A 27,173-nucleotide genomic window follows, 5' to 3' on the forward strand; every position below is an offset into this window, starting at 1 on the left:
AAATGATTTATCATTAGCTTTCTAACAAGATCCACTTTCAATACTTTTTTTTCAAAAAAAAAACCCAGAAAAATGACGTTTTTTTCTTCACGTTTTTCTGCAAACGTGTTTGCAACAATCTGTTATGCAAACGTGTTTGCAACAATCTGTTATGCAAACGTGTTTGCAAAAATCTGATCTGCAAACGTGTTTGCAACAATCTGTTATGCAAACGTGTTTGCAAAAATCTGATCTGCAAATATGTGTTTGCATAATGTAAACTGCAAACTGTGCTTGCAAAATATAGATTGCAAACATGATTTGCAAGCTTTGCAGAATATAATCTTGAGTTGCATATCTTGCAAACTCGATTTGCGAATCGAGAACATAAACTAAGAGTACGTGTCTATAAAATCTTGAGTTTGGAATTGATTTCATCATTCATCGTATAAAACTCATAAAGAAATTGTGTGGTCGACTTTTCTTGAAATACTTCACTCATCTCATGCAAATTATCACCTTTAAGTCTTTCATTCCGTAGATGTGAATTCAGAAATAAAGATCTAATCTCACCAAGACTAGCAAGGAAAAGAGGTCGAGGAACACCAACCCTAATATAATGCTGGGAAGACATGTTATACACGGAAACTTTCTCTTGGTTCACAACAAGTAAATATCCCTTAATTGCATGAATCTCTAAAGGCCTGTCCATTTCGAATTTCCTTTTTGATCGAACTCTACAATTGAAATTCATCATATCCCCTAGTAGTACTACAAGAACTAGATCACCTTATGCTGTAAATCCATAATCTTTTGATCTTTCTGTCGAGTCAATCACATAATTCTTTACAAGTGATTTGTTAATTCCTTCACATTTAGATTCCCTAATTGTCATGCCCCTTAAATCTAATGATCCTGCACCAGTTTTGGTAAAAAAACAGAAGTCTTTGCTTCATAAATGCAAGGGGTCAGCTTTTTGACGTGGCAGAACCATACACCGTTTCATTTTCACGAAGAACCCGTATTCTCCCACTAACATCAGAAGAAAGAATATACTTCATTCTTCCAACTTGATGAACTTCCAAGATTGTAATTGTTGAACTTTCTTTCCCCTCGTCGATCTTAGGAAATGGACGTAAATGTGCCATTGAAAGTGAATGCCAATCTTCTGCATTTGAAATTTCCCAAACTCGATGAACTAAAACGACTCCATCTTCATGACCAGTAACTAAAATACTCACATTCTTATGAACTGACATATAAGAAAGCATAGATGTAATGGGTGATTCCGAATACGTATGAAATTCAACTAACACATCTCCATTCAACGATAAACACTTCCAAAATTGGTGAGATTAGATCTTCAAACTATTTGACGCAAAACCATAAGAGCTTTTCTTGGATACCCACAATTAATATAACAACCCAAAATTGAAGTCCATGAAATCGCATCTCTGATAGGAAATTCATCAAACACCTTCTATGCACCTTCAATAAACTCACATTTTCCATACATATTGATGAATGCATTCCCAATGATCATCCACTGAACAGTAGCATAGAACGAATTTGGGGTTTTCATGTCAAAAAGTACATACCATTCATCTAATAGTTTGAGGTGAAAAATTCAAGATGAAGAATTGAAGAATACAAAGGTTAGGATCTGACTAATAAGTCTCATTTCAGCTATCTTGGATAAGTCAAGTGCCCCATTAATTCTGAATCTTATTATTCCAATATTTTCCTTCATCAAAGAAGACAAAGATTAATAACCCATGAAGATCATCAAATAAACACAAGGGGTGAAATAAGCTGCAGGATCTCTAGAAATAACATGAAGAAATATAGATAAGAAACCAACCTCTTTCTCTCTCTAGATCGCTCAACCATATAGTTTTCTACAGAAAACCCCCATCAACCAAATCGTTCTCTACCGAAAAGCCCACAAACACTCAGAAGATTTACAACGAAAACAGAAGAAAAAAGATAGATTAAAATGGGAGATCACTTAGAAGATATGTGAAGAGTTCCAGTAAATTCTGGAATTCGGGCACCGAGAACAATTGCACTGGGTTGGAGATATTAATTTTCTTGAGAGAAAATATATTTAAATTGGTAAGGGTATTTAGGGAATGAAAAAAGTTGAAAATGACCTTAATAATAGTTATCCATATTATTTTAAACCTTACGTATCAATATCCATATTATTTTGACAACTTTTAATTAATACAAAATGCTACGTGTCTTTTTAGTTATTATTAATAATATATTGACCTAAACAACCATTTTCTCTTATTATTTTGAGGGGTTGGGCCATTGGTCCAAAAAGGGGGCCAAAATGAAAATCCCACCCAAAGTAGCCTAAAAATGAAAGGGAGGTCCAATGTGTCAGTTTGGGGGGTCAAAATTACGTAAAGGGCCCTTAAAAAATAAAGTATTTACCGTTCATGCCACCGAAAATTACAAAATTGCCATCGAAAATTCTCGGGAAACGATTTTTTTTCTGAAAAATAATCTGACAACCCGTCCATCAGAATCTGTACTGTTCAGAAAATTACGGAACAGCCATCGAAAAATTCTCGGGAAACGAAATTTTTTTCGGGAAATTATTTTATTTACTGGAAATTTTTTTCTGTACTAGACATTTTTGCTGGGCGGGAATTTGAAATTTCGTAAAAAAATTTGAAAATTTGGGCGGGAATTTGAAATTTCGTTTGAAAATTCCAAAACTTCGAAAAAAAAAATTGTGACCGGGAAATTATTTTATTTACTGGAATTTTTTTTTTTCTGTACTAGACACTTTTGCTGAACGGGAATTTAAAATTTTCAAAAAAATTTGAAAATTTGCCCGGGAATTTGAAATTTCGTTTGAAAATTTCAAAAAAAAGATTTCATTTGAAAATTTCAAAAAAAATTTGAAAATTGGAATTTTTTGTGTACGGGAAATTATTTTATTTACCGGGAAGAGATGGTTTGCTGGGCGGGAATTTGAAATTCCGTTTCAAATTTTCAAAAAATTTTGAAACTTTGAATTTTTCGTGTACTGGTAAATTATTTTATTTACCAGACATTTTTTTTTTCCAGGAAAACGTCAGCATGTCCCGTCCAAGGGCAAGAGGGGAATAAAAAAAAACTGACATTTGGACCTGCAACTAATTTTTGGGCAAGAGTGGATTTTTTTTTGGGTTTACCCCCCAGATTTTGGACTGTTGACTCAAAAATCCTATTATTTTTCCATACTCGTCAGATAGCTCGCCAAAATGGTCGTCGCCAGTCGTTATTTGTTATCGTTCGAGACTTTCAACAAAAAAAATTTATTGTTCTTCTCACCACATTTACCATCACCAACTTTCACCTCCGCCAAAGCACCACATTCACATCATCATTTATCTCTCTCTCTTTTTCTCTTTTTCTCTTTTTATCTCTATCTAGTTCTAATTGAAGTTTTTGAAACTCCATACATAAAGCGAGTTTCAGTTCAAGCTTAGGACATAGATAGAGATAATGATGATTGTGGTGGTGGTTATAGGAGTAAGAAAGAGAAAAAAAATGTTGAAAGTCACGTCGGCAGCGAGTCAGTCATTGGCAGGGACTGTTTTGGCAAGCATGACGTGAAATTGACATAAGAGAAATGATTTTAAGATAAAAAGTAATATATATATATATATATATATATATATATTATATATATATATAAATTATTAAGTTTGACTAACGAAATTATAGTATTAGTACACTAAGAGAAATGATTTTAAGATAAAAAGTAAAAAAAATATATATATATATATTATATATATATATATATAAATTATTAAGTTTGACTAACGAAATTATAGTATTAGTACACTATATATATATATATATGCGGGTAATTGTTTTGGTCACAAGTGTGCCCAACTCCAATTAACTATTCTATCTTTTGTACATGCACGCAAAGTGCTATCTTGCACTTTATTGAGTTGACTTTTCTATTTATATAAAATTTAGAGGAAGAAAATGTCCAACAAGTATTAGTAGATGTTTTTTTTTTTGTTGAAAGGATTCTTAGTAGATTAGTAACTAGTTGTTTGGTTGGCTGATGAATAAGAATGCAATTTTTGGTAAATTGTCTTTTATATCCTTGATTAGGGGTAGATAACACATCAACTTTGTCAGTTTAATGCATTTGTTTGACTCTTAGTCCATATCAAATAAGTAGGGGTGTTCGTTGGTTCGGTATCCGGTAATTTGGTATCATCCGTTACCAAACCGCTCATGGTTTGGTTAGTGATTTTTCAAACCATTACCAAACCGTTCATGGTTTGGTTCGGTTACTAACCAAACCATAATAAGCGGTTTGGATACTACTGGATACCAAACCATCCATAAAACAATTTGTTCTCCATGAAAATTGGCGAATCGAGTTACTTTCTTCATACACTGACGTATAAAATCAAGAAAACACTCTTTAAAAATCTGGAGAAACAATCAAACTAACATCATACGTCGAAAAACGTTTGAAACATTAAAGACATGTGCAGGCTACCGACCGAAATATTATGTAGTAGCTAGTAATATTATCGATACAAGAATTGTTTTAATATAATACTAGCTAGTAACATTATATTGTAGTGGTGTTGTTGTATTTGTATGAAATTGTGGAGATATGATATATATATTTTAGAAAAAATATGTAAATATACAATTATAAATATTAATTGAACTTAACTGGTTCGGTTTGGTTTTAATGGTTCCTAAAAATTACATCCATTTACCTAACCAAACCAGTTGGTTTTTGAAAATCTACAACCATACCAAACCACTCGTTGTTTGGTTTGGTTAGAAAACCGACTGGACCGGTTTGGATCGGTTTGGTTTGATTGGTTCGGTCTATTTTTGCACACCCCTACAAATAAGAAACACACACACCGAAGGAGTGCCTATAGCCATTTGGGGTATTTAGGCATTTGCCCCATACAAGCGTTAGGGAAATGTTGTATACACTTACCATTTTCGTTATATGTACTCACATCTCCTTTACCTTGAACAAAGTACTTTTCATGTAGTTGTGTTTTAGGTCATAGTTTAGTTGGGTTATAGGCCCGGTCTTGTAAGAGTTTGATTGGACGGTTATCGAGTTTATCACATCTTTGATGTATCAATGCCAAATGTAATGACTATCGTTGATCGTAGTCAATTTCCAAAAAAAATAGTACTTTTCATGTAAGTGTATATAACAAAAATGGTGATTGCATTTAAAATTTCTCAAGCGTTAAAGCTTCTTTGTGGATGTGTTAAAGGCATCTACCTCAAGATTAATTTTAGGGGAGAGCCCAGAGTACGAAGAAAAATGACGCCTTCAACAAAAATAGAACCCCATTTCGCACTCCCATTGCAGAGGTTGATCTACCTAAAGCGACTCACCTTCAGAGCTCTCACAGCCCATTTATGCAAGGATTAAGGAAGATGAAACGTATAAACTACCGAAAACTATTTGAACCTAAGCATGTAAACATGAATTAACTTATTTATGTGATACTCCAACTACTTGGTAATTGGTACTGGTGGAGGTCGAGTATGACAGGTTGGAAACTTGTCTGCTCCAACTTGTTGTAATTGTTTACTGTAAGTTCCAGTAACACAAATATCAAGAAGCCTGCTAGCTAGAGCTAGTATGTTCAAATAAAAAAAAACAACTTCAGATTTTATTTTATTAAGGGACATTAAATGTAAACCCCAATTAAAACTGGAAACAGGCTATAAAGAGCTAGATCTAGTTGATCAAATGTTAGTAATCATAACTTTGTTGATATAACAAGTTAATTTGAAATTAGCAATCAAGCCACCATTAACCAAACTTAATCAGTATGAACCTCTATCTCCTCCTGATTCAGTTTTCAACAAGCCATCTTCACCACCAAGAATCATCCTTTCTCTGTATCGTCCTCCACAGCGTCCTTTCGTATCATACTCTGCCGATTGTTGTCCCATTGAAGCACCTGAACCTGAAGGTGCCGTAGTAATAGAGGTTGAAGATAGAGCCGGGATGGGAATAATAGAGAGTTGTATCAATTATTTGGGTGTCATTTTGAGCCGTTTATGCAGCAAAAGTAATTAGGTATAGTTGGCTGGATTCAATAAAATTGAAGTGATTGCTTGGAGTAGTAATAAGAAATGAAGCCTTCACAATCAGAGGGTGTTTGTGTTGGAAATTTTCAACATTGAAATGTTGGGAGCCTCCAACAGTGGCAACGAATGGGTGTGATACCCATCTGTATGGATGCAAAGTTCAATTAAACGGAAACATCCCTTGTGAATGGATGTATATCCATAATATGGTATCTCTTGATGCCTTATAAATTAATTGGTTCAATCCATTTGGACAGATGGGATGATCCAACGAAATTTTATGTCTCTCTCTTGCTCTCATTTCCTATTTTATGTTATTAACAGAGAAGGTTCTTGGGTTTTTACATTATCAAGTTATTTGGAATTTCGGAATCAAGTCTTTTGGCATTATCAATTTATATTCGGAGTGTTCTCGATCTTAGTCAAGGCTTACATACTTTGAACTAAGATAGTTGTTAAGACTTCATCGTATCCTGAAGGCATAATTCCTGACCCGTTGTGTACTCGTGGTTCATACCAGAAGGGGGCGAACTACTGTCTAAAAGAATCAATTTATCGAACTTTGAAGTTTTGTGTACAACACCATTTATTCCGAGTAGTTTCCATTTCAATTACAGTTTGTTCGATTTTTATTCATTCGATCTAAAGCGTGACGTAGGTTTTTGTTTTTTCGCAAAATCTGATATGAAATTTGACTTGAGATGCGAATTGACTGCAGGTTCAAAATGTTCGTTTGAATCATGATTTCTAACTCGTTTGAATGGGTTAGTCGGTTTGACTTTTGATTCATTTGAGTCAAACATAAAATAAGTATGAATGAAAAGCATATCTGGAAACCTACTCCAAAGAGGAAATTAACTCTTTTGGAGGGTTTCCTTGTTGGAATCCAAGCCGATTTTGGTTCGGTTCAAATCGTCAAACTCATAAACGAAGCATTCCATTGCGTTCGTCTCGTCGAGCTCTTACGTATAGAGCCCTGAATCGCTCAAATCCAATTCCGGATGAATGAGATATTCAAGTCTGAAGTTTGGACGAAGTTTGGTTAATTAAGGGACTAAATCACAATAAGGAAAGGTTGGTTTGGGGGCCATTTGCGCAAAGAGAAAGTGTGTAGATCTGGACGGCTGACGTTCTCTCGGCGCTAAAGGCCAGATCCAATGGATGGCGTTAGGCCCGTGTCTGGCACGGAGTGAGATATCCCCGAAAGTCCATTCAACGGTTGATCTTCTTTAGATGTCGGGCTAGTTTCGGGATAAAGTGGTTTTGATTGATTTACAAATAAAATCAAAGTAGTAACCAGTTTCACCAGTGATCCGGTTAGAGACTCGTTGAGTCAACTCGTTGAATCGGTACACCGAAACCAACATTCTTTCTTATATTTCATCAGTACTTGCATCTTGTTTTTGTTAATTGAAAACTTTCAGTAGAGTAGCTTCTTCCTTCATTATAGGTTCATATTTCTCGCTTCGACACTGTGACGCCCCAAGCCCAGCAGTTACCGATATTGTCCTCCCTTTTTACACCACCCTCGCACAGATGGTAGGAGCTTTTGTTCTTGGCGAGAGCACTCCCAGCTCTACCAGAAGGCCCCAACACTTACCAATTGTGATAGTCCCACATCGCTCACGAGAGTGTCCGGAGCCTGGGGTATAGGTGTATGCTCAAGCTTGGTAAGTGCTGAGGCCTTTTGGGGGAGCTAGGAGTGCTCTCGCCAAGAACAAAACCTCCTACCATCTGTGCGAGGGTAGTGCAAAAAGGGAGGACAGTATCGATAACTGCTGAGCTTGGGGCGTCACAAACACACAAGTGAAATTGTCATTTTTCTTTCATAGATTTTGCTCAAAGGGTTCCTACACTTACCATTGTCTCATCTTCATTCCGTTTTTCTTTTTACTCGTTCATTTCTTCCCGTCTATTGCTGTGACAAAGGGTAACTTCGAAGCAAATTCGACAAATTAAAGCACATTCTTTTGTTTTATATATATTTGTCAGGGTAAAGCATAAAAGCACAAAGACTTGCCTTCTAAGATATACATATATAGATAGAGCCACACCTTGATAGTTTGTTTGAACTATTAAAAAGAACATCTATATCTCTGTATTATGAGAATGGGGTTAAAAGAAATGGGTAAATTAAGGGCATTAAAACAAGGCCAAGGAAAAATAAAAGAAAGAGAACCTAGAAAGAGAAGGAAAAGAAGAAAGACAAAAGGAACCACTAGTTTTAGGATGCACTTTTCCTGTTGCTTGTACCAAACTTTCTCACCTGTTGACAAACAATCACTTGTACAATATAAGTTAACAATACCAAAATCAGCAGCCATTTATGAATTCAATCTTTCTTCATGATTTTCATCTAGATGTCTTGATAACTCAATATGATTATCTAAAGTATGAGCTAATTTAATTTAGATATAAGGTTGACAATTCTTTTTTGAAAAATCATTCATACTTGTTGGTTGCTTAAGGGGTGTATTGTTTGTTGTTGTACTTTTCCTAGACCCAACACAACGGTGCCTAGAGAAGGATTCGATCCCTTGACCCCTTTCCCTTGCCTATGTTGTAAGCTCCTCACCAATAAGTTACAACTTAAATAATGTCACAAATCTGGTTAGAATTATTATTTTGAAAGTGACATACAAAAAACAAATAAGCCTTTAATTACATTGGGGCCAAATCGACCTTTTTAACTATATTGGGCCCAAATCGACCGCTTTGACTGCTTTCGGCCCCTACCTAAATCTGATAGAAATGGGCTCAGTTATTGCTTGATTTTCTCTAGTGGTCTAACAATTTAAACCACATTTAGGATCACGTTTATTTGATCAGCGTATTTGAAATAATAGATTATCGAAAAAAAGGTCATCCTAATGTTTCAAGTAATGTGTGCCCACTACTACCCAGAGGTTAAAAACATGAGAATTAAGAGATGTCAATTTCACCAAACAGCTCTTTTATATATCCTCAGACAGGACCTGGAGATTTATCAGGTATTCATATGGGCTGCTCCTAAACCTGCTGAAAGTTGGGTGACATTAGGTTTGCAGTTGCTGTAATTGGAGTAATTCAAATCTCAAAAGTTGAAATGGTCTTGGGTTTGGTATTTGAAATTCTTTGATTAACTTAGAATTTCAAACAATTAGTGCCACAACTGTCTTCTTGTTTGTGCATTAATCATTCCTGTGTATTTGGTGGTTAGGTCCATGGCAATCTTGACCCCTTCTTCATTTTTAAGTTTCCTGTTTAACTTTAGATTTAATCTCAAGCACTCTTCTCTCTTTTCTCTTCTTTTTCTCTCTAAAATATATGGATACTCATTAGATACCATGAGAAGAAAAAGAAGAGGGTAAAGTAAATTTTTGAATCTATCAGAATTTGTTGGCCAACTATTTAGCCTTTATTGTTATTATCAAGACCCAGACCATATATGTAGTAAGAAAGAGAATGGAGAGTTGTGGGTTGATTTTAAAAGGGGTCTGTTATGGAGACACCCAGTTTTGTTAAAGACACACTCATTTGTAAGAGAGACATCACCAACTTTAGCAAGTAGACACCAATTTAAAAAATTTATTCAATTTTTCTAGTAAATATTATTTGAGGAACCTATATTTAATATGTTTACCCATATAACACACCTCCGAAACTCTAGACTCTCTTTCTTCACTTCTAATATGGCATGGGAATTACCCTTTTGCGGGGCTAGTGTCTGAAGAAGGGGGGAGAAGGGAGATGAGAAAGAAATGAGAGCGAAAATAAAATTGACTATTGAGATGAATGGGAGGGAGCGAGGAGGGGAGAGATAGGGGCAACTTGGGTCCAGCAGTCAAAGCGGCCAGTTTGGACCCCAACATAATCAAAAGCCTCATGTGTATGGATTTTGTACGTGACTTTCAAAATATAAATTATATTCTAAACAAATGTGCAACGTGATTTAGGTTGTAGACTAGTGGTTAATAGTTTAGACAATAGACAAGACGTCAAGTGTTCAAATTCTCTCCTCTACAATATTAGGAATTTTATTTATTTCTAATATGCGTTAGGACTCTAATATTTAACTTAGTTTGGAGCCTCCAAAACGTGTAACTCGACCATGGATAGAGGAGAGGGAGTGGAGATGAAGGGGATGAAGACAGGATAGTAAGGAGATGGAGGATACTATGGTGGTGGTTGTGACGTGGATGGTCATGTAGAAGATGAAAACGAAGACAATAAAATCGAATGAGTGACGGGGTGATGTTTTTTTAGCAATTTGAATTAGGATATCCATTCGAAAAACTAAAAGCTTGTTGGTGTCTATATAGTTAAACTAGGTGTTCCTTTAACAACCAACACTTCAAAATTGTTGATATGGAGAAGCATAGGTGACCCACCTTTGCAAAATGAGAGGGAATGGGAAGGAAGAAGGAACAAAACAAAGAACCCACAAGAGAAAGAGAGGTAGAGAGACAGAGAAATTAAGATATACATAGAGAGAGAGAGAAAAGGGACCACGAGTAAGATATGATAGAGTATGAAAGCCGTGTGAAAAGGAAGGTAAGAAGATGGATCTTATGTTGAATTGTTATTAACAAGTCTTTTTTTTTTTGCGTGTGAAACAGATAAAAATTAGTACAAAAAAGAGAGTAAAGAGAGAAAGAGAGTTTTTTTTAATGAGAAGAGAGAAAGAGAGATAGTGAAAGAAAGTGAATTTATTTGATATCTAGTGGGTAGCCAAAGATGGAATAAGATTTTATAATATAGTCATCTTTTCTTTTTATGTATGGTATTGTTGATGGTCACCACACCATATACCTCCACCATCAAATCGAAAAAGAGAAAACAATAGTGTTTGGTAGATATTTTTGTTATCACTTAGCTAACATTTCTGACTAATTAGACCTAATTTGACGTGTAGATCGATGACTTCATGTTTAATAAGATACCCAAATTTATCCGGAAAAGATATTAAAATGTTTTCGAAAGGACTTTAAAAATATTTATCCATCTATATAAAAATAACAAAATTAGATAGGGTATTATGGATGAATACCCACATTTTCCCCACAAATGCAAGTCTTGTTGGAGTAAGTGGGATGTTTCCACACACCATTTACAAATTTTAGAGAGAGAAAGAAGAGAGAGAGAGAGTAAATGAGAAATGGGGAGAAGTTCCTCTCCCAAGGGGTGATTGGTTAGTAAATGAGAAATGGGGAGAGTAAAGGAGCCAGCCCAACAAAGACAATTGACCATCTGCCCTTTGGCTTTGGTTTCTATTCTTTAGTACTTACCATTTCTCCCTTCCATAAATCAGAAAATTACTGTCCTTTCTAATCTCCCCCCAACCTCTCTTTCTCTCTCTCTATTTTCTCTCTTTCTCTCTCTATTTTCCTCTCTCATCAAGGGTTCAATCTTCTTCTCCTTCTGTAACGATCCGTCCATTGATCGAGTCCTTTGCTTTCATCGGCGTATCTATTGCTCATCCGGTACGTTTTCTGAAAGCTTTTCTCATCAGTTTCTTTTGTGTTTTGTTTGATTAATGGATTTTAAAGTTGCTTGATTTTGAATGTTAAGGAGTTTAGGTTTGATTTCCCCCAAATAAGTCTTGATGAAAGGGGAAAAACAAGGGAAAAAGGACTCAGCTTTCCGATTTCTGAACGGATTTTTCACCTGTTATTCTCCTCTTTGTTTATCCAGTTTTGGGTATTTTGTTTTTTCTCCTTTCTTCTTCTTCTTCTTCTCCATCTTGTTTGTTTTTTCGATTTTGATTTCTGTCCGTTTTGCTTTTGGGTTGTTTGAGTCTGGTTTTGGTCAAATATAAGATCGGTTTTCTATTTGAAAAATGAATGAAAGCTTAAATCTTTTGCTCATTCAGTCTACCTTGAGATGAAGTTTTTGGGAACATCTACTCTTTTCTTCTTTTTTTTTGAGTTGGATGATGAATCAAACATTTTTCTACTATTCATAAATATCTATACTTTGTATTTGGGATTTTGTTATTGTTTTTGTCAATCTTGGTGCATGGGTAGTTTTGAGTTGAACTCTGACTTTACTCTAATGGTGAATGTGTTTTCATGATTTAAGATGGTTTTGATATTCTGTCATTTAGGATTTGAGTATCTGAAACTCAAGATTTTAACTATATCTAGTTATATATTTTGATGACGAGGGTTTGGACTAATAGTTTCCTGATTCTGGTTCTATTTGGGAGTCTAAAATTTTTCTGAACTTGTTAATTTCAAGTCCATTTTGAAACGAAACCTTCAATGGTTTTGAATCCATTATCACTTAATGAGGTATAGTGGCTTCATGTGTGGTTGCTGTTGCATTCTTACCTGCCAATGTCTATTACACACTGAAGATGCTCATATGTTTCGATATCAAATTTTATTATTGTTTCGTTGTTTTGAGCAATGGGTTTTATCAAACCTACACTGCACATTTGATATGCTAATGTTAATGTTGATTCCCAATTTCATTTGAATCAGCTTCACTTTCTTAGTACCATAATGCCTTAATCGTTAGGCATGGATTGTTTAATATGTTATGTTTATTCCAAATTTCATTTGTGTATTTGTTTTGTTATGTTGATGTCACTAAAAATTGAAATGTCTCTTGTATTATACAGGTTGTGCGATTTTGGGTCTCCCTGAGCATTTGTTAGACGTGATTTACTGATTGTGGTAAACTACTCTTCACCGCTTTCTGTAATTCTTTTAGGGAGGAAATAGTAGCTGTAATGCAGGGAGAAAGGAGTATCCTTGATCTTGATTCCTTCCCTGAAACATTTGGGCTTGACCATAGCTCTGGTTCAAGTAATACTGGTGCAAACCCGCAACAGTATTGGCATGATGTACTAAATCCAGTAGAAAGTGGTTACCAAGAACTCCCACCAACTCTGGGTTTAGAAACTAATAGTACGCATCTAAATGCTGTTATTCATGATGGAAGGAGCTTGAATGGATGGAATTTAGGGGAACCTAGTTCTAGTGAAAGAACGCGTGACCAGATGATCCAAGAGGAAGCAAAAACAGGGCATGGGCGAGTAACATCTCAACCCGGATTTGGTCTCAGATTGGAAGAAAGGCGACATATAAACCTGAACAGCGATCAAGTGGGAAATGGGTCCTTGTTCGCCGAGTCAACTAGTTCTGGCGAGGTCTTTCGGAACTTCAACCTAAATGCTGAATATACAAGCAACAGTAGTAGCAATATTCAGTTCATAGAAGCAGGTATTCCTCATATGTACATGCCAATTGGATCTCAAACTGAACACATTCGTCCTGCTAGTAGTTCTGGTGATCCTTTTGTAACTGCTTCTAGGAATGCTGAATATTTGTCAGATGAACGTGATGGTAGGCCTGGTTGTTCATTGGATGGTAGACGCTCATCTTGTAAAAGAAAGATGCTTGAAGGAGTTTCTGGCAATTCATCTTTTGATGGAAGTTCAAGCTGTTTTACTCGGCCTGGAAGTAGTCCGTGGAATTTGTTTTCTGGTCAATGTGATGCTGGTAGTAGCTCTAGCATGTCTATCCCTACAGATAATACTCCCTCTACGAATCTTCCCATCCAGTTGAACCCTCAATCTGGGGTCGGTATGAGAGGAGTAACTTCTGATAGTCATCCTGCTTTGACTCTAGGAGGACAAGCTGCTGAAAGCTCCCAGAGGAACCTGCGGTTGAGAGCTAATCCTGCAAACCACCACGATTTACCGCCGTCAGATCTGACATCCGCAGCTTATCCAGGAAGGCTTTCACATGTTTGGCCACCTCGTGACTTGTCATCTAGAAATATACCATCCAATCAATCTTTGGATCTGAGGCCAGCAGTAGCAAGTTCTCAGTCTCGATCTAGTGTAATGCATAATCATGGGTTGGCCCCGAATATTTTCCCTTTTCCACACAACAGGAATCCAAATTCAATGGTAGGAAGTTCCTCAAATTTAACTGTTCATGGAGAGAGAGCTAACACATTAAGAGAGGAAGTACGGTCAAGGAGAACGCCAAGAAGTATTTCTGGGCATCCTATGTTTCTCCCAGCAAGTGAGATGAGAAATTTGACCCCAGATCCAGCTAATTGGACTTCGGCCAATGGGAGTTCAAGCACTTCTGGAAATCTTGCTTCTAATTCTCGAGTTGGATCTAGTTCTACAATTCACCCATCCCCTGCTCCTACTTGGCTGTCTCATCCGAATCCTACCTCTCAGTATACTCGAAGATTATCAGAAGTTGTTAGCCGGTCCTTTTATCCATATGCTGGCTCCGAGTCTGGGGGGCAGAGTAGTAACTTTCAACCATCTCCATCTGTCCCTTCTTCTTCACATGTTGTTGTTTCATCTTCAACTGGTCAACCTGTGAATTCTCTACCGCATCCAAGGTCTGCATTCTGGATGGACAGACAAGGTGCTGGTGTTCCAGTGTCGCTTCGGTCTTTAGCTGCTGGCAGTGAAGGAAGAAGCAGGCTTCTGTCTGAGGTTTGTTTTCGACTTGTCTGGTTCTTTGGTGGTATTATTGTTGATGGTTTCAAGATCTGTTTTGTGCTTGTTTGTGGTATACCATATTTTCATTATGAGCGATTGCATCCATGTCATGGAGCTAACTTCATTTGGTTTGCTCTTAACAGATCCGCAATGTGTTGGACATGGTTCGTAGGGGTGGCGGCGACGGCTTAAGACTTGAGGTTAGTTTTTTTCGTTTTTTTTCATGTCTGTAGGATGACCTTATTCTATTCTCAGACTTAGTATCAAAATTTACCACTTACACGCAATGCTGTGGTGCTTATAGAACCATCCGTTTCATTATTGTGTCTATTAAGTTTAGATGACGATAAAAGACATTGTTATCACTGTGGTACTTCATTATTTGGTTCAACTCAATTCAGGGTACTTCATTAAAGCGATATTTTTCTTCGAACTTTAACTCATGATTAAATCATCAATTTTGTTGGAATTGGGTGGGCCTAGTTTCCTAATATTCACAGGTGGAGTTGAGTAGATCAATCTTGTGTTTAAGTAATTTTGATCCCTCTTTATGGAACTCCTTTCTCTTTGTCCCGTTAAAACCCATGAAATGAAAGACAGGTGGGGAGTTAAAGAGTAAAAAATTAAGGGGATTATGTAAGTAGTAAATCGGTTACTTCAACAGACATTTTTGATCGTTCAACTTCCATCTTCAATCATGCTATAGACTTGCGAGGATCCTGCTTCTGGATAACATTTCTTTGTAGATTAGGATCCCTTTATTCCTGTAACTTAATAGCTGTCACTCTTTAAAGACTTCTTATCCTTCCCTTGCTCAGTTGTTTCTGACCGTCATTTATGGTTATCCATTTCTCCATCAAATCTCTTAGAAATTGAATGATCTGTGAGGCTTCTGCATCCTTGAGGCAACACTTATAATTCATTTGGTGGTATGGTCTTGGAGGTTTACCCCTCATGTTACAAAGAGTTCTGTTTGGGGATGAAAATTAAAAGAATACATTTGTAGAAAAAGATACTGTGTTTTTTCACCTCTTATTTCAACGGTATACTGGAAATTTTCATTGCATACGACCGTATTAGCAAGTATTCAGCATTTTAATACCTGTCGCCAACAAATATTTTTATTGGTGCCCTAATGAGTGTCTTTTACAGTCTCTGCTCGCATGCAGATCTAAATTATCTAACTTGAACTCGTCGTGGTATTGCAGGATGTTCTAATTCTTGACCAGTCAGTATTTTTCGGAGTAGCCGATTTGCATGATAGGCACAGAGACATGCGGCTTGATGTTGATAACATGTCATACGAGGTAAAAAGAACAGAAATTTCTCATTGTTTAATTTCTCGTGTTTTTGTGGTAGATTGTTGTTTTCTGAACTCAGCCAAACTTTATCATAGGAACTTTTGGCACTCGAAGAACGAATAGGAAATGTAAGTACGGGTTTGAGTGAGGAAATCATATTGAAGTCTTTGAAGCAGCGAAAGTATTACACCATCAGAGTAAACCCTCCCGCAGAAACGGAACCATGCTGTATTTGTCAAGTAAGAGTTTTATATTTTCTGAGTTTCTTTATCAATTAAACAAGCAAATATTAACACCCATTTTTGTTCCACAATCAGGAAGAGTATGTAGAAGGAGAACATCTTGGAACATTGGATTGCGGGCACGATTTTCACAGTGAATGCGTAAAACAGTGGCTGAAACAGAAGAATTTATGCCCTATTTGTAAAACAACAGGGTTAGTTACATGAGTGAGAAGGAAGCCATTTCTGAAACAAATGGTGTCTCTTGCCTCTCCTGATATTCAAGATTGAAAAGGGTAGGCCCTTGATCACTATTCTTGATTTGAACCCATCATCTTGCTGGAATATTTATATATATCATTGATATGAATTCTCTCGGTTTCTCTCTCGGTTGCAGTCTAAGGGGTGAAGGATCTAAGGCTTCCCATGGAGTGAGAATGAAGGTTGGAAATTTGTTAGAAATCCAACATGGGGGGAGCTTTTAAGGTTAAAATCTATTATAAGTAGTATAGATTTTGCTAGGAAACTAGTAATTTGAAAGCAAAAAATTTAGATATTGATTAACTCAAAAAGAATTTATGTTGCACTTTTTTTTTTATGTTATTGTTATGAACAGGAGAATTTAATGTTAGGAATGTTACTTTTGGATTCAAATTTTGATATACTGTCAAGTGTATGGTTTAGTTTTGGATATCAATTGTGGATTAACTATTTTACGAAGTCATAAATAGATTAAATCTAAGTTAAATTATTATATATACAACTAAGATTATTATGCCACAATCAAGTACCATCTCTATTTCCTTTAACAAAAAAAAAAAAAAAAAAGTACCATCTCTATTTCAACAAAAAAATCAAAAAACTACCATCTTGATATCAGTATTTTTTTTTTTTTGGAAGACGATTACGATGTAATAAGTCTTATATTTGGCATTTGATACATCATAGATGTGATAAGTCCTATAACCGCCTACTCAAACACTAACAAGACCGGTCTATAGCCCAACAAAACAATGGCTTGAAGTCCAACGACATTATTTATACCTCAATAATCCCAATTCAAATAACTAAAGATCCACTTTCTCTGGGAATCGAACCTGGGACCTCCAGGGCTTTCTAGAGTTTATGTCAACACCTTGGAACCATTTGAGCTACCAACCATTGACGTTTTGGTATCTGTTTTGGTTTGTAGTGGTACGGATTTTAGATCTACAGTATAAGTATTTACATAATTATACATTACTACATATAGGTATGGTAGCGGATCGTGGATGTGACGTATGGTAATGGTGAAGAAGGTGACAAAATGATGTATAAAATAAATTTTATATATATATATATATATATATATATATATATATATATATATTGTTGTCCGAGGTGCTCTTTGACAATGTATTGTTAAGATAAACTTAATTAAATTTCCATGTAAATTTCGGTAGGCATAATAGAAATATTTTGATCATTTTGACCAAGATATTGCAAAATTTTGGTGAAAACCCGATATACGACCGCCCGATACTCGAGAAATCAAATTTGACGGACTTTGACGGATTATGGACATTAGAATTTTTAAAATAACCCGCCTAATTAAACTCGACAATAAAAGTAGACATAGTTTCAAAACCCGACCAGCCCGATACGATGACTGATATGAATCCGACCGGCCTGACCAAGACTAACTCCCACCCCTACCAATGAAGTTTTCACCTCAATCGAAAAAAAGAGGCTTGCTTCAACAACCTAAAAAACCAAAAAGAAAGCGAGAAAACACCACACTAGGCCATGTTTATCACCCGGAGTGCAAAACTATTGTCAACAAGTGCATTTTATGATGATGCCCAGTGAGCAAGAATGCATTAAAAATAAGCATGCAAGAACGAAATAGGAATTGCATTTTGATTTGATATAAGATTCTCAAGCCTAAAGGCGGCGCGTTTGTGATATCCTTCTTTTAAAATTGCCATTCATGTTGTAATTTATCTTAGGTTGATGATGAAACGGAGTGTGGTGTTTCACTTAAGAGATTAAGCATTCTTGCTTGCGTTTGTGATATCCTTCTTTTAAATTGCCATTCATGTTGTAATTTATATCAGGTTGATGATGAAACGGAGTGTTGTGTTTCACTTAAGAGATTAAGCATTCTTGTTTATTGAAATTCTTTGAAACTGTGAAATCCCGTAGTCCTGAAGCAGATAGTATCACTATAAAGCCAGGCCATTGAAGAATGGTCAGCATCACCCTATAATAATTTTTAGGATAAAACCAATCATGACCGTTCTATTTCTCACACATAACCAAGCTAGAAGGTAAGTTATTATATTTATTGTAGATCACATTGTGGGAGATTCTTTTCCTTTTGTTGAACACATTAGGAGGTTGGTCATAGTGAACCATATTATTTGGGTGCACTAAACATGCCTAAATGGTCAACTGGCAAAATAGTTGGTTTTCACTAATGTCTAAGAGCAAGTCCGACCAGGGACTATCCCAGACCCTTAAAACTAATTTTCATTCAAATTTTACAGCCTCAGCTCAGTCCTTGAAATTCAGCTCCAACAATAGACTCTCTTGGGGCTTTCAAATTTGAATTTTTAATTTCTCAATTTACTTAAATAATTCGATTAAACAACATCGATTACAAACTAACATTTGATTAGAAATTTAAATCTACGTAAATACGACTAAACAACAATATAAAAATTAAACATAGCTAGAAGGGGTTTTCTGGATCTTGTGGTTGACCGTTGAACCAAACTTCTCGTGCTGCTATAAGCATCGGTGCACCATGTTCGTCGACCTAGCATCCATTCTCAATAAGTCTATCCCGTATTGTCGGTTCTTGTGTTCTTTATCAAATTGTAAAAACTCTTGTTGAAATCGTATAGATTCTTGCAATGATACTGATCTTTGTTGAGATTCTTCCTGCCTACTTTGCCAATATTCCCCCGTCGTAGCACCACTGACTTCTTTGTCTTTAGCGGTAGAATTTGTCGAATTTTCTTCGACTCTTGAATTTGCTTTGGCTTGTTTACGACCAATTGACCTTTCCTCCGGTGGATTGGTATTAGAATCTCTTTTTCCGTATGTTGACTCTCCTGACATGTCTGCCATCCACTTGTTATGTGACATCAAAATTTTGTAAACATGTTGGAATCTAAACATTTTTCCTTTGTGATTTTTTTTTTTTTTATAAATTCAAGTGCTCTTTGTATCTGAAATAATCAAAATTGATTTGAAGTTCTTATTATAAAATCAAAAGATAGAAATATAGAGATTAAAAGTAAGAAAAATTACCCGGTCATAGTCGTTCTCCCCGCTTTTTTGAACTTTATTTACTATCCTCAAAGTAAAGATAAAACTTTGACTATCGGAACTTATCACCGAAACGAGATTTACAAGTCTTGGTTGTGCGTTGAGAATTTGCAATTGAATTAAACTCATCCGTTATTTTTTGCCAAAATACTTTATATTTCTAACAATTTTCGGCAACCACATCAAACGTGACTTTCAAATAACAATTAGTAAGTATAATATCTCCATCGACCGTATACGCAACCCGTTTAGCTTTCTTGGTTGAAGACGTGCCTTCTTGCTCGCAAGAATCATCTAAAATTTCATTACCGTAGAGGGAACGCGTGAAGAATCATCAAAAGTTTCATCATTTTCTAATTGACTTAAGTGATAATCGTGAGTTTGAATGAGATACATAAAACTTTGGTTAAACAAGGCCATTATTATTATTCAAGGGATCTAATGAAGAAGATTGAAAAAGTTGGAACGAAAATTGGAGAGATAAAATTAAAAGAGATAGAGTTTGAAAGGGATAGAGAAAGAGCTGAAATGAGGGATTGTTTGGATTCAACCCCTATAAATAGGGGTTGGACCCAAATCTGGCCGTTGAATTTGCTCCAACGGCTAGATCTGGTTAGATCGAGCCGTTGGAGCAAATCCAACGGCCAGATCAGGCCCCCCATATGATCGTTGGGGACCTCCCCAATAGTCATATAGGGATGTTCAGCCGGTAAAGGTCGGTTGTGGTTGGACCGGTGGGGAGGGGCCTTTAATTTGAATTAAGGGCCTAAGCCCCCCCACGTGTTGGACTTGTTCTAAGAACACCATAACCAAACAAGGACAAGGAAACCAATATATCATTGATCTTGCCCACGATTATTGATGGAGGTGATTTTCTTGGTGGGTCATAATATAGTCCTAAAACAAAAGCTAGAAAGTCAAAAAAAGAAGGGAAAAGGGGAGCAAATTTTAAGGGATATCGTTATCAATTAAAAGGTATTGAATGCAACAAATAGGTAGAAGATGCTAATATTTTTTAAAACATTAGGGACCTACCTTCCCATACTCTTCCTTTAGCTTCTTCCATTATTCATGCATTTGTTCCAAGATCTATGAGGAATCACATCCTTCTTGTTTTTAATATTTTCCTACCAATGTAGTTTATTTGGAATTGATATTAAATTATCTTCTACATAAATATGATGGACATGACAACTATAAGATCATGAAAATACCAATCTTTGGCATATTTCATGTAAGATCCCATAAGGGGTGTAAGTAATGTGTAATAAAATTGAAGAATGAAAGTTTAGGTAAATTACACACGTGTGTTTGATATTTTTTCAATGGAATTGTTAAGTATATTAGGCTAACACTCTTGTTCTTTTTATTTGTGTTGAAATAAAAGTCTTGCTCTTAAAACAAGATGTGTTTTTTCCTAGGTTGAATGGTTAATGTAGTTTGGACTCTCCACTTAAAAGTAATTACATTGGAACCCCTGTTCCTTTCACATATCAAACCTAATTAAGTTAACCAACAAGTAATAACCACATGTGTTCAACAAAAACAAAAAAAAAAGTAATAACCACATGCATACTGTCAAAATAATTATGGCATAACAAAACTATGGGTCACTTCTTTCAACAAAAAGAAAAAGAAAAAAATTGGGGGTTACTTTGAGGCATCTTAAAAAGTACTATCTTCTTCTTCATTGGGATTAGAAGAAAGTCTCCCTAGGCCCGCAACTCCCCTCCTCGTTCAATCTTTACTATACCAAGGGTCATCAATAGGGGTGGGAATCGGGCGGGTTCGGACGGGCTCGGGCAACTATGAGTCAGGCTCGGGCGGATCGGGCTCGGATAAGTCGAGCCCGCGATAGGGAGTCGGGCGGATCGGGCCGGACATAAATCAACATACTAGAACCCGTAGCCCGTCCGAGCCTGGCTGCCCGAGCGGGTTCAACCGGACTCGGGCTGGACGGGCTCGGGTAATTTGACTTGTAAATATTAAAAAAAAAACAATTTGTTTTATGTAAAAACAAATAATTAATTAAAATAACACCAATAGTGGATCATGTATGGCTTTTAGGGTTTGTGTATAACTTTTAGGGTTTTTATATAAAAAAAACAAATAATTTGACTTAAGAAATCAATAAACCTAATAGAACAACAGTAATTGCAGGTTTATGTATAGCTTTTAGGATTTTTAAAATCCCCTCAGATTGTAAATAAGCAATAACTGAATAACCAGTAAACCCTTCTTCCAAAATAAACAGTAAACCTTATTCTTCCAATACCAAGATTACCAAACAATCAATAAGTAAATCATGTTTTTCCAGATACATCAATAACAAAGATCTATAAAGATACATCAATAACCAAGATAACCAAAGATTCAAAAAATTTGTTACAACATCATCAGATCTATAAAAATCACTACACACCATTTCCAGATCTATAACAACAATACATCACATTTAAATAACAACAAACCTATTCTTCGAGGTACAACATCACCAGATCCATTATAAAACATTAAAAATCAAAAAAAGAAACAAACTAACTACATAATAACTAATTTCTAAGATGACTTTGAAGCTTAAAGAATCCTCCATTTATAACTTAGAAAAATCATTTGTAGACTATGGAGAAGGGGAGTACTTGAACATATTAGCTTTAGGATCTACAAGATTCGGTCAAAGTGTTCATGAAGGAGAGAGAGAGGGGCAGAGAGAGAGGGGCAGAGAGAGAGGTGGAGAGAGAGAGGCACAGAGAGAGGGGCGTATGGAGGGTTAGGGTTCTGTTTAAGAACCTATTTATAGGGATCAAAGGGTGTTTAGATCCAACGGCTGAGGTCTCTCAACCGTTGGATCTAAACAATCACGCGGGTAGGGTCGTAGGGTAATAGGGTTGCCGGGTTTATTTTTTAATCGGGCTCTTTCTCGGGCTCGGGTAGTGGGCGGACACTATAGGGCGAGTAGCGGACGGGCTTTTCGGGCGGACTTCATCGGGCTCGGGTAACGGACGGGTATAACGGGCCGGGACTCGGACATAACTCGGATTTGAGGTTATGTCCGAGTCCCGGCCCAATAAGCCCGATTCATCGGGCCGGGTTAGCCCGGATCGGTTTGGCTACGGGCAGCGGGCTCTAACGGTCCGGGCCGAACCCCGGGGTCTCGGACCGTTTTCCCAGCCCTAGTCATCAAAGAAGAGCATCTCCAATGCAAGACTCAAAAAAAATAATTAAATCTTATGTGTTAAGTGTGAAAAATAGATAATTAAATGGTCTCTTTCCTATTTGGTTATTTATGTCAATATGAAATTGTATTTAGTTGTATTTCTCTTTATTCATAATGTCTACTATTGTAATTTGTACATTGAGAGCTCTCTATAAATATAATTGTCTCTGCCCTCATTAGGGCATCTTGCCTCTCACAATTTACATGGTATCAGAGCTTTACTACAATCCCAAAGTTTATCTCCTTTTTCTTCTCCCTAGTTTTCAGTGTTCTTCTTCCTCTTAGCTTTCTTCTTCTTCTTCTTCTGCATTCTCTTTAATGGCAGATCAAGCTCAACAAGCACCTATCCAAATCTCTTCTTCTCCTTCTTCTTCTCTTCGACCTACCTCTGTCACTACTCTTCCTTCTCTCACAAACATCTCTAACCTCATTTCCATTCGTCTAGATTCATCAAACTATCTACTTTGGCGCAGCCAACTTCTTCCAATCCTTCATTCCCAAGACCTCTTCAAGTTTGTTAATGGAACCTTTCCTCCTCCTACTGAGTATCTTCCTGCTTCATCTGAAAGCTCTTCTGACCTCATCCCTAATCCAGATTATGTCTATTGGTATAGAGTAGATCAAATGCTACTCTCTTGGTTAAATGAAACTCTAACAGAGCCTATTCTTCTTCAAGTGTTAGGTCTCACCTCCTCTCGTGCTGTGTGGGAATCCCTTGAGCATACCTTCTCCTCTCTTAACTCTGCTCGACTCATGAATCTTAAGCTTCAGCTTCAAACAACTAAGAAAGGTTCTCTTTCTATCTCTGAGTATCTTCTTCGTCTCAAAACACTTACTGATTCTCTTGCAGCCATTGGACATCCAGTGGCTGATGATGAGCTAGTTCTTATCACTCTCTCTGGCCTTGATTCCTCCTATGAGGGATTTGTAACCTCTATGACTACTCGTCTCACTCCACCCACCTCTTCTGAACTTCACTCTCATCTTCTCACTCATGAGTGTCGTCTCAAACTTCTCAATCCTCCAAATCCTCAACCCTCAGCTCTTCTCACTCAATCTTCCCCTCCTCCTCGATACCCTAACTACTCTAACAGAGGAAGACGTGGTTCTTATTCTCAAAGAAACAGAGGAGGATATAGGGGTTCTTCTCGCAACTCTTACTCAAACAGAGGAGGTTTCTCTCGATCTTACCCAACTCTAACTCTGTTCTAGGTCCTCCTCCTGATCGAAATGTTCTCATTTGTCAATATTGTGGTCGTCAAGGCCATTCAGCTAGACAATGCTTCTCCCTTCAACGTCAACAAGAACTCCATCATTCCTTTGCTGCTATAGGCATTGATTCTGCTTCTTCTTCTGATCCCAACTGGTATGTTGACTCTGGAGCAACATCTCATATTGCTTCTGATAGTGTCTCTGTTGCCTCAAGGTCTGATGCTCCTGCTCCTGAGCAAGTAATGGTAGGAAATGGTCACACTGCTTCAGTCTCTGGTGTTGGTAACTTTCCTCTCACCTCTCAAATTACACTTAAAAATGTTTTAATTGTTCCTTCCTTAAAAAAGAACCTAATCTCCATTTCTAAACTCCTTCATGATTTTAACTGTCTTGTTCTTTTTCATCGCCATGGTTTCTTTATTCAGCACCTTCCCACAGGGAAGATACTCCTTCAAGGCACAATTGAAGATGGTTTATTTCGACTGTCTCCTGCCTCTGCTCCTTCAATATCTCTGTTTGCTCAGTCATTGTCTCCTGGTGTTCGTACGACTGCAGATACATGGCACAGTCATCTCGGTCATCCTCATCTGCAAATTTTGAATTTCAAATGTTACCATTAACAAAATCTCTAATGACAAATACAAAGTGTGTTAGTTGTATTAATGGTAAACATCACTAATTTCCTTTTGCTAATGTTAATCATCTCTCTTCTTTTCCAAATGAGTTGATTCACTCTGATTTATGGGGACCCTCTCCTGTCTCTTCTTCTACTGGTTTTCGTTTTGTTCTAATACTTGTGGATGACTATTCGAGATTCACTTGGCTGTATTTCTTGAAACAAAAATCAGAAGTTGAGTTTCATTTTCGAAATTTTAAATTAATGGTTGAAAAACAGTTTTCCAAACCCATCAAAATGTTTCAAACCGATGGAGGTGGTGAGTTTATTAGCACATCTCTCTCGAATTTTCTTCATCAACATGGTATAATCCATCGAAAATCAGTCCCCATACCCCCCAACAAAATGGGGTGGCCGAGAGAAAGATTAGACACCTGGTTGAGACATCTTTTTGTCTCCTTCATCAGGCCTCTGTTCCTGCTTCTTATTGGCCTGATGTCTTCTCTATTGCCATCTATACCATCAATCGTCTTCCTTCTCAAATTTTAGGCAACCTTTCTCCTTATCAATTGCTCACATGAAAGTCACCAGATTATTCTCTTCTTCGAGTATTTGGTTGTCGTTGCTATCCCTTGCTCACTCCTTACAGAATCCACTAAACTTGATTCCAAAACTAAATCATGTATCTTCATTGGCTATAGTCCGGATCATAAAGGCTACCGCTGCTTAGATGAATCCTCAAATCGAGTTTATATTTCTCGCAATGTGATTTTTGACGAATCAATTTTTCCTTTCTCCCTTTCAAATCACAAATCCCCAATTTCGTCTTCATCTTCTTCGCCCATTCTAACCCTAAATTGGACCGTTAATTCAAATCCTACAACGGCTCCTTGTAGAGTTCCCCCTTCTAATCCTGATCGTTCCTTTCCGTTATCTTCTAATCGGCCACCATCTGTCCCTTTGGTCCAAAGACAAATTGATCTCACCCATCCATCCTCTCCTTTTCATCCTTCTAATCATGTTCGTTCATCTTCCCAAAACCCTGATGTCCAACGACCTTCTAATCCTAACCGTTCATCCTCTCTCTCATCTGCACCCACTACACCTGTCCCTGTGGTCCAACGGGTGTCATCCCCTGTCTCCCACACCTCTGATTCTCTCTCTCATCACAGCCCTAATTCTACAGAACCTGCAACCATCGTACCAACTCATTCTCTCTCTACTGTTCTTCCTTTACCACCACCTTCCACAACCTCCGACAACTCTGTTCCTGCTTCTCTCTCTTCCCACCCGATGATAACTCGCAGTAAAGATGGTACCAGAAAGGCAAAGATTCTATATACAACAAGCAATTTCAAATTTCCCTCTTTGGCAAATTCCTCTTTGTTTGATGAACCTTCTACATTTCTTCAAGCATCAAAGCATGAACATTGGAGAAAAGCAATGGCTGAAGAGATTCAAGCTCTTCATAACAATCATACTTGGACATTGGTCCCTAAGGATCCCTCAATGAATCTTGTGGACTGTAAATGGGTTTTTCGTGTTAAACAGAACTCCGATGGTTCGATTGCTCGTCGTAAAGCTCGTTTGGTTGCTCGTGGGTTTACTCAACAACATGGAATTGATTACGAGGAGACATTTAGTCCGGTAGTTCGTCCTCCTACAATACCCACAGTTCTCTCACTGGCTATCAATGGAAATTGGTTGATTCGTCAACTTGATGTTAAAAGTGCGTTTCTTAATGGGGACTTAGTTGAATCAGTATTTATGTCTCAGCCGAAGGGTTTTGAAAATCAGAGTTTTCCAGATCATGTTTGCAAGTTGAGAAAGGCAATCTATGGCCTCAATCAGGCTCCTAGGGCTTGGCATCATCATTTCAGCTCATTTTTATCACAATTAGGGTTTATTCAATCTGTTTCTGATCCTTCAATGTTCACTGTTCGATCTTCATCAGGTATTACAATCCTCTTACTTTATGTGGATGATATAATAATCACAGGGTCTTCTTCTACTATCTTACAAACTATAATCTCCAAATTAAAATCTCGATTTGACATGACTGATTTGGGCAATTTGAGTTACTTTTTGGGCATTGAAGCATTTCATGATAAATCATCTATTCTTCTTACACAACAGAAATATACAAGTGATTTATTAATGCGATTTATTGGTCTATTGAATTCTAAACCTGTCTCTACTCCTGTTCTACCTGGTAAGAAATTATCAAAATTTGATGGTGAACCCCTTTCAAACCCTCAAGATTTTCGAAGTCTTGTAGGGGCATTACAGTATCTAACCCTAACACGACCTGATATTGCTTATTCGGTCAATCAAGTCTCAAAGTTTATGCATCAACCATCTACAATTCATTGGAAAGCTGCAAAAAGGATTCTCCGATTCCTCAAAGGTTCGATTACGACAGGTCTCCGGCTCCGGTCATCTTCTTCAATTCCATTGTTAGGGTTTTCTGATGCGGATTGGGCCGGGTCACCAGATGACCGAAGGTCCACAACCGGCTCTTGCATTTTCCTTGGACCTAATCTAATCATGTGGACTTCTAAGACCCAACCAACTGTGGCCCGATCTTCAACTGAGGCCGAATATAGGGCCGTTGCTCACACAGCTGCTGACGTCATTTGGCTTCAAAATTTGCTAGCTGAGCTGGGTTACACGTATACATCTTCACCCATTATCTATTGTGACAACTTAAGTACGACTTATTTGGCGGTCAACCCTATCATGCACTCAA

The 27,173-nt window shown here is 37.0% G+C and overlaps 1 protein-coding gene and 1 pseudogene across 2 annotated transcripts; one reads left to right on the forward strand and one right to left on the reverse strand.

The window, feature by feature from the left end:
• Positions 1-385: 385 nt before the first annotated feature.
• Positions 386-8,411, reverse strand: LOC147565908 (putative membrane protein At1g75140; annotated as a pseudogene).
• Positions 8,412-10,679: 2,268 nt separating this feature from the next.
• Positions 10,680-16,718, forward strand: LOC147565909 (E3 ubiquitin-protein ligase MBR2-like). 2 transcript variants are annotated; one of them, XM_086652374.1, is made up of 8 exons: positions 11,105-11,549; positions 12,692-13,295; positions 13,407-14,536; positions 14,686-14,742; positions 15,751-15,849; positions 15,939-16,082; positions 16,161-16,360; positions 16,462-16,718. In XM_086652374.1, the coding sequence occupies exons 2-7, from the start codon at positions 12,803-12,805 to the stop codon at positions 16,290-16,292; spliced, it is 2,055 nt and encodes a 684-aa protein (XP_086508500.1). In that variant the 5' UTR covers positions 11,105-11,549; positions 12,692-12,802; the 3' UTR covers positions 16,293-16,360; positions 16,462-16,718. The 2 variants fall into 2 exon arrangements, with proteins under 2 accessions (XP_086508499.1, XP_086508500.1); XM_086652373.1 differs by having other exon boundaries at positions 10,680-11,549; positions 12,692-14,536.
• The last annotated feature ends 10,455 nt before the right edge of the window (positions 16,719-27,173 follow it).

This window comes from Eschscholzia californica, unplaced genomic scaffold, assembly GCF_041429995.1.
Source record: "Eschscholzia californica isolate CP2 unplaced genomic scaffold, dmEscCali1.0.p SCAF_1, whole genome shotgun sequence".
NCBI lineage: Eukaryota > Viridiplantae > Streptophyta > Magnoliopsida > Ranunculales > Papaveraceae > Eschscholzia > Eschscholzia californica.